The sequence below is a fragment of the Neoarius graeffei genome, chromosome 9 (assembly GCF_027579695.1).
Source record: "Neoarius graeffei isolate fNeoGra1 chromosome 9, fNeoGra1.pri, whole genome shotgun sequence".
NCBI lineage: Eukaryota > Metazoa > Chordata > Actinopteri > Siluriformes > Ariidae > Neoarius > Neoarius graeffei.
In genome coordinates, this window is record NC_083577.1 from 45,538,128 (window position 1) to 45,550,840 (window position 12,713).

Sequence of the window (12,713 nt, forward strand, 5' to 3'; positions counted from 1 at the left end):
GCTGGTTGAATGTTTTCCCTGTACTCATTATTTATCCTATGTTTAATAAAATAAAACACACACAAAAAAAGCAAAAATACAATATGTCGTTAGGAAATGAAGTGAAAGGTGAAGCAGAACTTTTACTTACATTCAGAGCTACAAAAATACTGAGACTAAAGGCTTAACAACAACATTACAGCAAAACTGTTATACTATAATGGTATGAACATGGAACCCAAAACTATTCTTGGCTTTGCTGATCAAGGCCAGCGGAAGGGATTAATACTGCTATATTAGTATAGATACAGTGAATCCCTTCTAAAATCCTCTTTAAGATGTCCAATTTACAGTATGTTTCTGTACTATAGAAGCATAACTTTTGACAGAGGAGGAAATGAGAAGCATGGAGTGAACTTGCTGAGGCCCTGGTTCCACTCTTGGCTTTGTTTATGGATTAAATTATTTTTAGAGCCTTGGGGTATCCGTGGGAGCCAGTGGAGCACGTCCTCTTTGATATCGAAACCTTCCAGGAGTATCACCCTCTGTCAAATTTATGAAGAAAATCAACAAGTGGTCATTTGAAATCTTATAGCAACAGCTTACCAATATAGACGTCCTTCTATAGTAACTTATGTTAAGATTGTTTTGAATCTGTGCTGAATCACTGCAAGTCCCTCTCTAAAGTATGGTGTAGCCTATCCGTCCACATAGCCCAGCCCATATCTCTAATTCCTCCACAGGCCTTGTGCACAAGGTCAGCATTTCAATGACAGTGGAGCCCGTCTCTTCCCATCAGCTGTCCTGCATTCCATCCAATCCCCCCGCCCCAATGAAACGCAATATCACCCACAGCTGGCGCAAGCATGAATTTCAAAAAAAGCAAGAGGTGGATTAATGGAGCTTACGGTTTTGAATTACTGGTTTGCTTATGCTTTTCCAGCCTTTAAACAAACAAATATGCAGAATGATGAAGAACTTGACAAAGACAAAGTCTTAACTGACTCTTATTCACTAATTATATTTGTATTTTCAACTTGTATTAAAATGTGTGTTGTATTAGTTCATTATATGTGAGGCAACGAAAGAGCCCAATGCCTTCTCTGTCCTTTGAATCACACCAGTCCATGTAGACACAAACACACAGATACATTCAAAGGCACAGCTACATAGAATAAGTCTATTTTAATCTTTTTCATCCATACAGTAACACTCATGGAAGAGTTAGATGTTAAATGCACATTCACTGCAAAGCACGTTCCTCTCCTGCACTCTCTGAAGTTAGTCAAGTACCTGATGCCAAACAAGTGCAACAGTGCCACTTCAAAACAGACACTTCTCTCCACATTACCAGTCCTGACCTATTTGTGTGTACTTACATGTAACTTAAGAAGTGGCCAGGTGTGTTAGCTTCAGCACCCTATTTTCTACTTCAAATAATCCCTTTCACTTCCATAGTCCACTAGAGAGCCTATCATATCAGCAAAGTCCTCGAGGACTAGGCTGGTTGAGTCCTCACCCGAGGGCATCTCAGGATCCACAGCCCAAGAAGAGTGTCGCTGGGGAGGCTGGCCTTTGAGAAGTGGATCCTTCCCCTGTCCTTGTTGAGAACTTGCTGCACCTACATGCTGGTTGCTTGGTGATGGGTCTATTGGCATGACTGTCTGATTCCCTTGGCTTCCCCTGGGTGGGGAGCTGCCACTGCCCCTCTCACTGCTTGGTGGTGATGGGGTAAGAACATGGTAGAGGCTGGGCAGACGGATGTCGAGCTTTACCCCACTCTTGGCAAAGAGTTTGTCATTAAGAGAGTAGAGTTTGTCTGCAATGTCACTGCCAAGCATGACAGAGAACAGACGAGCGATGTAGCGATTTTTGGCCAGAAGGAGATAAAGACGTCGACGGCGCCAGGAGATGTAGTGACAATCCGTCTCTGCTGTCAATGTCACCTGAGGATGGGGGAGATCCGAGTGTTCAAGAGATGTTAGTTAAATGTTGGATGTGAAGTAGGTATTTTAATATATTGGTTATTCTACAGCAATGGTGAGATTGCATTTCACCATATTAGAGCTAAGGGACTCTAAAAATATTTGTTATGGCACCTGGAAATTTCCCTCCTCTGTTGGTCTGAGGGATTCCCATTCCGGAGAATCCAGGAACTGGTGAGGGAATATGTAATGAAGGAACTGACCTTCTAAAGACACTCGAATTCTATAAATTATAGAAAAAGAAAACAATGGGTGGAATCTATAGCCAAAGTAAACATCACTATTAAGTATTGAAGAAGTGTTTTGTCATTTGAATAAAATTGAGTCCAAAATCTTATTTGACTAATTTGTAAAGAAACATTAGCAGAAAAAAAAATTTTCTTAGAAAGTTTGTCACAAAGGTGTCTGCTGACAAATCATAAACAATCATAGTAATTTTACTAAACACAATGCCTAGTCAGGCGGCACGGTGGTGTAGTGGTTAGCGCTGTCGCCTCACAGCAAGAAGGTCCGGGTTCGAGCCCCGTGGCCGGCGAGGGCCTTTCTGTGCTGAGTTTGCATGTTCTCCCCGTGTCCGCGTGGGTTTCCCCCGCAGTCCAAAGACATGCAGGTTAAGTTAACTGTTGACTCTAAATTGACCGTAGGTGTGAATGTGAGTGTGAATGGTTGTCTGTGTCTATGTGTCAGCCCTGTGATGACCTGGCGACTTGTCCAGGGTGTACCCCGCATGTCTGTGTCTATGTGTCAGCCCTGTGATGACCTGGCGACTTGTCCAGGGTGTACCCCGCCTTTCGCCCGTAGTCAGCTGGGATAGGCTCCAGCTTGCCTGTGACCCTGTAGAACAGGATAAAGCAGCTAGAGATAATGAGATGAGATGAATGCCTAGTCAAATACCATTGATTTAAATACAGTTGAGTTGAGCCTCTTTACAAAAAATATAAATTAAGATCAAGACGATGGGCCTTACTCATTGAAGCTGCACACAGTCAAATCTGATTATAAAATAAGTTCATTAATCAATTTCACCTGAGGCTTACATCTATCTTGAAAATTAAACTCATGCCTGGTAAGAAAAAAAATGCTTCATTTCCAGGTAAGTAATCAAAATCAATATCACCATGATTACTTATTAGGGCTATATAGTAAATACAGTCATAAGAACTGACAATATAAAGCATGGGCAGCACGGTGGTGAAGTGGTTAGCACTGTCACCTAACAGCAAGAAGGTTCAAACCTCGCGGCTGCTTGAGGCCTTTCTGCATGGAGTTTGCATGTTCTCCCAGTGCCTGTGTGGGTTTCCTCCAGGTATTCTGGTTTCCTCCCACAGTCCAAATGCGGATATGTGAATTAGGTCAACTGGCTACTCTAAATTGCCCATAAGTGTTAATGTGAGTGTGAATGGTTGTTTGTCTGTGTGTTAACCCTGCAATAGATTTGGTGACCTTTCTTGCCAGAAGTCAGCTGGGATTGGCTCCAGCTTTGCCCTGTGACCCTGACGGACAAGCGATATAGATGATGGATGGAATATAAAACATGATACCATTTGCACATACAGGAACCTTGTACTAAAATGTAGGTATGGTGTCGATGCGAAATGTATAAATGTGTATAAGAATCTGGAGATAGATCCAGATCTTTATCAGCTCATTAGCTCATTATTCATTACTTTAAGTAATAGCTGCTTTTACATACACCTTTTGGACAAGGCAAGGCAAGGCAAGTTTATTTATATAGCAAATTTCATACACAGTGGCAGTTCAATGTGCTTTGCAGAAGTAAAAGCAAAACAGTAAACAATAGAAAATAAAATTACATAAAATAAATGGGGAAGAAAATTAATAAGAATTAAACAATAGTAGAAATAAAATAATAAAATTAGATAAAAGTTCAATTTAAAAAAAACAGCAGAATAAAAGTTAAGTAAAATTTAAAACATGGAGAGACTGTAAAAGTAAAGAGTTTAAAACATGTAGAGATGGCAATATTAATAATTTAGCAGAAAGCATCTGCAAACAGCTTGGTCTTTAGTCTAGATTTGAAGCTGCCAAGAGGAGGAGAGTTGATGTCCTCTGGCAGTTGGTTCCATAGCTGTACTGCATAGTAGCTAAAAGCTGCTTCACCACACTTTGTTTTAACAACAGGTTTTAACAATAAATTTTTCTGCAGACAGACAGATGCATATGTTTTTTTTAAAGATTATTACATAACTTTGGCAGTTTGGTTTGTAGGATGAATATGTAGTTGTATTTTCATCTCATCTCATTATCTCTAGCCGCTTTATCCTTCTACAGGGTCGCAGGCAAGCTGGAGCCTATCCCAGCTGACTACAGGCGAAAGGCGGGGTACACCCTGGACAAGTCGCCAGGTCATCACAGGGCTGACACATAGACACAGACAACCATTCACACTCACATTCACACCTACGGTCAGTTTAGAGTCACCAGTTAACCTAACCTGCATGTCTTTGGACTGTGGGGGAAACCGGAGCACCCGGAGGAAACCCACGCGGACACGGGGAGAACATGCAAACTCCGCACAGAAAGGCCCTCGCCGGCCACGGGGCTCGAACCCGGACCTTCTTGCTGTGAAGCGACAGCGCTAACCACTACACCACCGTGCCGCCCTAGTTGCATTTTATTTATGTAAAATAATGATTTGTTTATTTGTTCAGGATGGAAACTTGGTTCACTTATATTTATAAATAGAACCTTAATTAAATCTAACTTCAGTTTTAAATCTGATCTACTTGAGTAAAATTACAGTTCCTAGACTTCATATAACTTCCTACTGGTGAAGCTAGAATGTGGTTAATTTTTCTTTTGTAAACTTAACTTACCTGAAACTGAAAAATAAACAAACAACCAAACAAATAAATAAATAAGAGCACACTTACACAACTGTAACAAAGCTATATACTGTACATGATATCATTAATTTCAGTAAGAAGAAAGAATAACAAAAGAGAAACCTACTAGACTATCCACAGAAGCTGTGTTTTTCTTTTTTATTCTGTTTTGAGGATACTAAAAAACAGCATCTTTATTTTGTGTAACCTCTGACACAAGCACCTCCAATTTTAGCTGCAATTAATTGTTAGGGTTTTTTTAAAATCTCTCAATGTATTCGTTTCCTCATATCTTGGATAACTGTGGCTTTCTGAATGCTTTCCTTTTATTGGCTCACTGTCAAAACACCTGCAACAATTATGACATGTTATAAAATGTAAATTATATGTACTGTATATAAGGGGATCAGCCCTGCAATAACCTGGCAACTTGTCCAGGGTGTACCCTGCCTCTCGCCCATAGTCAGCTGGGATAGGCTCCAGCTTGCCTGCGACCCTGTAGAACAGGATAAGCGGCTACAGATAATGGATGGATGGAATATATAAGGGGAAAGTGGGGTGTGCTGTATACATCCATCCATCCATCCATTATCTGTAACCGCTTATCCTGTTCTACAGGGTCGCAGGCAAGCTGGAGCCTATCCCAGCTGACTATGGGCGAGAGGCGGGGTACACCCTGGACAAGTCGCCAGGTTATCGCAGGGCTGACACAGAGACAAACAACCATTCACACCTACGGTCAACTTAGAGCCACCAATTAGCCTAACCTGCATGTCTTTGGACTGTGGAGGAAACCCACGCAGACATGGGGAGAACATGCAAACTCCACAGAAAAGCCCTCGCCGGCCGCTGGGCTTGAACCCAGGACCTTCTTGCTGTGAGGCAACAGTGCTAACCACTACACCACCGTGCCATCCCATGCTGTATACATGACATGTAAATATATGCTTGTTTCTATGCAACTTTAATGAATAAAGGCTATTAATCAATATGTTCACCTTAAAACATTAATCCTAAAGAGTCTTACTAACCTTCCAGAGAGCAGAAAGGATAGCTGGTCAATAGGTGTTTTTCCCTCTATAGCATAAGTTTCCTCAGCCTTGAGATCGAGCACCTTGTTCTCACAGGCAGCAGTGATCTCTTTGAACGCCTGCACAGGTACATCCAGTGGCAGATAGACTGCAGAGTAAAGGGCAGAAAGTTCCTCATTGGCCACACCATCCCGCACCAGCCGAAATATCAGGTGGCACACCTGGGCTAGGCACTGCAGCATCAGCAGCATGTTCCAGAGAAAGACATCGAGGCCACACACTGACAGCCAGCCCCACAATGCCAAGCATAAGAAAGCAGGAGCCAGGAAGCTGAAGATGTATAGAGCTCCATAAGTTCCACTGCCACCCATGTACCCTAAAAAGAGGATGGTGTTACCCAGATGGTAGATGGCACCCTCTGTGCTGTTGGTCCATTCTGTACATAGTGAATGACCATAGATTACTGCATCGAAGCTAAAGTTGGTGCTGCTCATGGTCTTTCTTCAGAGTTCAGGAAGAGTCTTTAGAGGACTGTTGTTTGTTTCGTCATAAATTTTCCTTTTTTAATGAAGCCAAAGTGTTCACAAAGAATACAAACTCAAATATGAAGTTGCAAACTATTCCCTTTTGCCCAATATTTAAAAAAATCATGTGAAATGTAGCTGCCTTCATTCTGTGAGCCTCTTCATTTCTCTTGCAGCCCCTCTGCCTTTAATTTCCACTATATCACCTGCTATGACTCGTCTCTGTGTGTCTCTACTCTCTCCTACAGTGGAGTGAGCACTGCTGGAAACACAAAGCAGGAAAGGAATGGGCTGGGGTGGGAAGTGAGACACCCCTAGAAGGATAACCATGTTTGGAATTGAAATCCAAGGAGGAAAGAGTCAAAGACAGAAAGCAGACCAGCTACTTAACATAACACACCAGGGAGAGTGAGATGAGGGACGATAACAAGTGAGAAAAGCAAAAGCATTCACAGCATTGCAAATAGAGTTACACAGGCTTGCCATGTTTTCACACAGTAAAATAACGATTTTCTCTTGAACATAATTGGCAGTCATAGAGGAGACGTGTTCTGGGTTTTGGCATGAAGTGCTGCTGGAGATTTCTGTTTGGTTAGAATTACAGAGGTCACATTACATTGTTGACTGTCCCCTCTTCGACAGTCCGTCATCATGGTTCTTGGTCCAACAGCCACTATGAGAAGGCTGTACTATTTTTTTTATTCACTTTTTTTCCTCATTGCATTACTCTTTATTCTAGTATGTAATGAATGATCTGAAATTTCAACTTGCCATCAGTATGGATTTATAATTATTGTGTGTCTGTTGCTTTTTACATTTTCCAATCTTATCTCAAATACGATCTGTTTCTGGCAGGGCTGGATTATGAATGGAGTCCATCCTATGGAAGAGGCTGATAAACAGTCAATGCTGCACTTCAGAGTAGGAGACCTTCTCATCCATACAAGGCACTGAGCCAGAAAGAATGTGAGGGCACATGCGTGGTTCATATAGTGCAACCAAGTACGATGATAAACTGAGCCAGGAGAGATTTCATGCAGCTGCTCATCTAAATCTTCATGTCAATTGTGAATCTTATCTCATCTCATCTCATTATCTCAAGCCGCTTTATCCTTCTACAGGGTCGCAGGCAAGCTGGAGCCTATCCCAGCTGACTACGGGCGAAAGGCGGGGTACACCCTGGACAAGTCGCCAGGTCATCACAGGGTTGACACATAGACACAGACAACCATTCACACTCACGGTCAATTTAGAGTCACCAGTTAACCTAACCTGCATGTCTTTGGACTGTGGGGGAAACCGGAGAACCCAGAGGAAACCCACACGGACACGGGGAGAACATGCAAACTCCACACAGAAAGGCCCTCGCCGGCCCCGGGGCTCGAACCCAGGACCTTCTTGCTGTGAGGCGACAGCGCTAACCACTACACCACCGTGCCGCCCGTGAATCTTATCATATATTCTTAAAACATGTTTGTAAATCTTATCACAGAATATGTGAAGCCAGCTACAGTTGTGGTCAGAAGTTTACACACAGTGACATGAATGTCATCTTGGATATGAATGTCATGGCAGTATTTGGGCTTTCAGTAATTTCTTTGAACTGTTCTTTTTCTGTGGCGGAATGATTGTACAGCATACATCTTTAATTAAAAAAACACTAGAATTTGGTGCACAAGTTTTAATTTTCTTTGGGTTTTCTGAAATCAACACAGGGTCAAAATTATACATCCAGGGTCAAAAATTTGCATACGCTCACTTAGATTATTAATTCAGAGGTGCTGAAACTTCCAAAATGTCTCTTATCTTGCCAAGGTCGAGGTCTCTTATGCCACACTCACAACCTGACGTAAGTGTTTTGGACACGCATGGGTCGCAGGGTTTGGTAGCTCGCAGCTGTGCCCCAGGGTCGCGGTGAACCCGGGGGAAAGTTTGGGGGAGGAGTACGGGCAAAGTACTTGTCAAGTACAGACTGCACGCCTGACTTCCTCAAGGCGTGGGAAAAATTGTGCCATTAGCCCGTGGAAAGCGTATGTCTGATGCACATGATCAGTGCATGTTCAGTGAGTGTGGAGTGCATGTGACTTGCATTTTACCAGTTTCCTGCACTACGAGTTCGGGCCGCACTTGTGAAGCATGTATGACGCACGTGATTAGCATGTGCCAATCACTCATGACTTGCGTATGACCCAAGCCAGGAGTGGGTATAAAAGCGTGTCTGCAGCATCCTGCATCTGTCTTTCGACTGAAGGACATTGGATATTCATCTCATTATCTGTAGCCGCTTTATCCTGTTCTACAGGGTCGCAGACAAGCTGGAGCCTATCCCAGCTGACTACGGGCGAAAGGTGGGGTACACCCTGGACAAGTCGCCAGGTCATCACAGGGCTGACACATACAGTGCGTTTACATGCACATAGAGAAAATCGAATTTCTGCCGTTGCTCGACTGAAATCGAAGTTCTAAATGCCATGGAAACACCTTAGCTAGGCTGAAATTGAACCGAACTTGATTTCTCATAATCGAGCTACACGACCTAGATTATGCCAATTGTAGCCGAGCTATTTAGTGCATGTAAACCCTATCGAGCTACGTAGTCGAGCTACTTACTTCAGCACTGCCCCTTCCAGAAGTGACGAGTGACGAGACGACAAGCGGGAAACACGACAGCCTCGGTCGGCATGACAACAGTAATAGCGAGCAGCAGAAGAGGTCAGGAGGAACAAATGAAGAAGAGAAAATGGCGAGCAGAAACGTGCACTTCTGGAGCAATGATGAGACAGAGTTCATGCTCATTCAGCTTAAGGAGTTGAATATATTAAAATTCATGGACGGGAGAAAAATGCGCAATGGAGAACACGGAACTGATAACTTTGTTTACACTCTTGAATAGCTCTTCTTCATGACGACAACCAGAAGTGTACCAACACGATGGGGCGTGTAGCGCCACCTGTGGCTCGGGTGCACAATGTACCTCACACAATAGCTCGATTTCCTTGTGTGCATGTAGGATTGGATTTCTCTGGCACCCTGCTGGGACCCTTTGCTCGATTATCGACAGCAGCTCGATTTGGATGTGCATGTAAACGTACTGATCAGTGGCGGCTGGTAGTCTTTCAAACAGGGGAGGCTGGTCGGTTACGATATTTCCAGATTTTAAAAGAAAAAACATAAATTTTGCCCATACTCTTGCCTCTGATCTGGCTGATTGTTGGCAGGGTCACAAACTGTGAAATAACAGGTTCTTTTGGCCCATTAGCCTACTGTCCAATATACATGATGGTGGTGTTGGGGGGGTATATTTTAACATTTTATATTTTAAAATTGTGGCATGTTGTTTAAAAATTGATCATTATTGAAAGCAGCTCTTTGTCAGGAACCTCAGCAGTAGAGCTGGGTGCCACACATTTCATTCAATGACACTTTCCCTATATTTTACTTATTTTGACTGAGAAATGTTTTATTGACAATTTTGATAACCCTTCACTTTTAATCCAGGTCTGTAGTGTGAAATGTTCTCGGCTGTGTTTTTGTTTAAAAATGTTTTCCAAATTGTAGCTGTGTTTAATTCATATCCAGAAAAATATATATTCCAATATAATATACTCAGCATAAACATTTTAAATAGATTCTATATTTTTGGTCCATCCATGACATATTACTAAAGTAGCCTATTTACTGTTGTTGATGTGGGTCACTTGCTGTTAGCCAATTCACTTTCTCGTACCAGGAGAGCTGAAAGGAACGAGTATTATTCCCTACCTTTTTCACCAAGTCAGTTTGAGGCGTTGGTCTCTTTAATTTTAATTTTTTCCTCGAAAGGAAGACTGGCAAATGGCTTCGCCAAAATTAAATCAGCAATGCTTGGCATCCGTGCGCAGCTTTCTTGCTAGCTGACTAGCCCCCTCAAGTTCAAGTTCAGTCACTCAAATAAACGAAATTTCTGGAACTAAGATAGCAAACTTGACAACACTATATTTACACTTTATTTACAATGAAAATATATACAAACTAAAAAAGTTGGTAGAAACCGTATGTAATGAATGAAATCGAAATGCAAGCTGATATCTTACAATACACCACGGCACTTGCGAATCCGCATGGGACTGAACTGAAATTCACCGCTGCCTGTCTATATTTGAAACGAGCTGTCAATCAAAGAAAATATCCGGCCGCTTTCACCAATCACCAGTCTCCTCGCGGAACCTGCCATGTCCCTCCCATGTGAGGCTGGGAGTCCGTAGGCGGGCATTTTTGCAGTATTTGTCCAATAACCGTCTTGCATTTTGAGATTGAAAAGCGCATAGCTCCCAAATGCCATTGAAGTCCACTGAGGCTGGGAGTCCGTGGGACTCCGTGGGTGGGCATTTTCGCAGTATTTGTCCAATAATCGTCTTGCATTTTGATATTGAAAGCGCAGAGCTCCCAAATGCCATTGAAGTCCACTGAGGCTGGGCTGCATCGCGCTGTCACGAGGGGGAAAAACTCACGCACACATTAAAGTTATAAGGGCATTTTTAGAGGAGGCTGAGCCTCCCTCATTGTCTTAGAGCAATCGCCCGTAGTACTGATAGACACAGACAACCATTCACACTCACATTTACACCTACAGTCAATTTAGAGTCACCAGTTAACCTAACCTGCATGTCTTTGGACTGTGGGGGAAACCGGAGCACCCGGAGGAAACCCACGCGGACACGGGGAGAACATGCAAACTCCGCACAGAAAGGCCCTCACCAGCCATGGGGTTCGAACCCGGACCTTCTTGCTGTGAGGTGACAATGCTAACCACTACACCACTGTGCCGCCACATTGGATATTTTGTGGGAAAAATCTGAACATTTTCAGTTTAAAGTTTAGAAAATGAGACCCAAGAAGAAGCAAGCAAAAGTGAAGTGTACTGCATCTCCAGAGAGGGAAGAGCCTGAAGAAACCCAGCCTGAAACAGCAGAGGGGGAGGAGGAAGAAGTATTCGATGATGATGGTTGCAGCACCGGCAAGCCCTGCACGGACAGGGAGAAGTATGCCTTCAAGCCGGCAGAAGAGAACATCCTTGTCGAGTGGTTCCAGGAGAGGAAGGAGTTTTATGACAAGTCGGATAGCAAGTTCTACACCAAAGCCTCCAAGAGGCAGAAGCTGGAGGCATTGGCCAAGAGGCTTGGCTGTGATGGTAAGATATTTTTTCCCTTGTATTTTATTTGGTCACTGAGATTTATTTTGTTTGGATTTTCTTTTGGTAGTAATTGAAAAGTTTTATGTTTTTTCTTCTACAGTGGCCAAGATTGAGGGTTGGTTCCGAAATCAGCGAACAGCTGTTGGCAAGCTGATGAAGTGTACGAAGAGTGGATCGGCGGCCCAGAACAGGACACCCAGACAGGAGTGGCAGCTGAAGTCGTTCACTTTTCTGCAGGATCACATCACACCCAGGACATACACCACATAGTCAACAGAGGTAAGCATTTGCCTCGAACAGAATGATTTGAGAGTGTGATTATACATGTATTTCCGTGTGCTGCTCGTAATTTTTTAACAGAACCTTTTTCATTGATGGGTTCAGTTTGCTGTTTTATAATTGTCTTCACTCTTCTAATCCAAACTGTTTTTTGCTAATGCTTATAGCTTGGGAAGGCCTCTTCATCACAGGGTGTACACAGCGAGTCCGAGAGTGGCAACAAAGAGCGTCCACAGTCCCCTGCCAGTTCAAGTGTGGCTCCAGGAGGCAGCAGGCCAGGCAAGCGGGCAAAGACCAGCCACCTAGAGGATGTGATGCTGAAGTACTTTGAGGAGCCACAGCCCAGTCAGGATTTCTGCAAACAGGTATGTTTTTTCACCTATCACTGAAAAAGGTTCTGTTAAAAAAAAATTACACCAACACATGACCCATCAGTGTAACAGGCAACATGCTGCAACACAAGTTGCAAATATTTTCTTCTGATTGCAGTTGCAGACTCTTTCCAGACCAATGGATACCAGGGAGGCTTTTGGGCAGTACATGACCCAGTACATGCGCAAGATCCCCGACAGCAGGTGGGACCAGTTCACCATGGATGCTCTGCAGCTGCTGAGTAGATACTCCAGGCCTGACGGGGATGGTAGCTTCTCTGTGCCTTCATAAAAAGGGTTTGTTTACAGCACTCATTGGATTGACCAACACACAGTAAAATGGGAAAGTCGAAGGAGCTCGGTGCAGATCTGAGAAAGAGGATCGCAGATATACACAACTCCGGAATGTCTCTTGGAGCCATTTCTAAACAACTGCAAATTCCAAGATCAGTTCAAACAATTGTATCCAAGTTATTGTGCGGTGTAGGCACTTTGCCAAGCCACTTTGCTTCAAGAAAACCCAAA

The 12,713-nt window shown here is 43.2% G+C and overlaps 1 protein-coding gene across 2 annotated transcripts; it reads right to left on the reverse strand.

The window, feature by feature from the left end:
* Positions 1-69: 69 nt before the first annotated feature.
* popdc2 (popeye domain containing 2) lies at positions 70-6,649 on the reverse strand. 2 transcript variants are annotated; one of them, XM_060928726.1, is made up of 4 exons: positions 5,842-6,649; positions 2,079-2,187; positions 1,499-1,925; positions 70-524 (listed from the first exon to the last, which is right to left on the reverse strand). In XM_060928726.1, exons 1-4 carry the CDS (start codon positions 6,333-6,335, stop codon positions 448-450), a joined length of 1,107 nt encoding a protein of 368 aa, XP_060784709.1. In that variant the 5' UTR covers positions 6,336-6,649; the 3' UTR covers positions 70-447. The 2 variants fall into 2 exon arrangements, with proteins under 2 accessions (XP_060784709.1, XP_060784708.1); XM_060928725.1 differs by lacking the exon at positions 70-524 and having other exon boundaries at positions 1,245-1,925.
* Positions 6,650-12,713: the final 6,064 nt, after the last annotated feature.

Bases quoted from the DNA above. Each gene is read 5' to 3' on its own strand.
- popdc2 (XM_060928725.1), bottom strand. From the start codon at position 6,335: ATGAGCAGCACCAACTTTAGCTTCGATGCAGTAATCTATGGTCATTCA. The intron at 2,188-5,841 runs GTTAGTAAGACT...TATAATTTATAG, and splicing joins TCCTTTCTGCTCTCTGGAAG to AATTCGAGTGTCTTTAGAAG. The intron at 1,926-2,078 runs GTGCCATAACAA...CCCCATCCTCAG, and splicing joins CAGAGGAGGGAAATTTCCAG to GTGACATTGACAGCAGAGAC.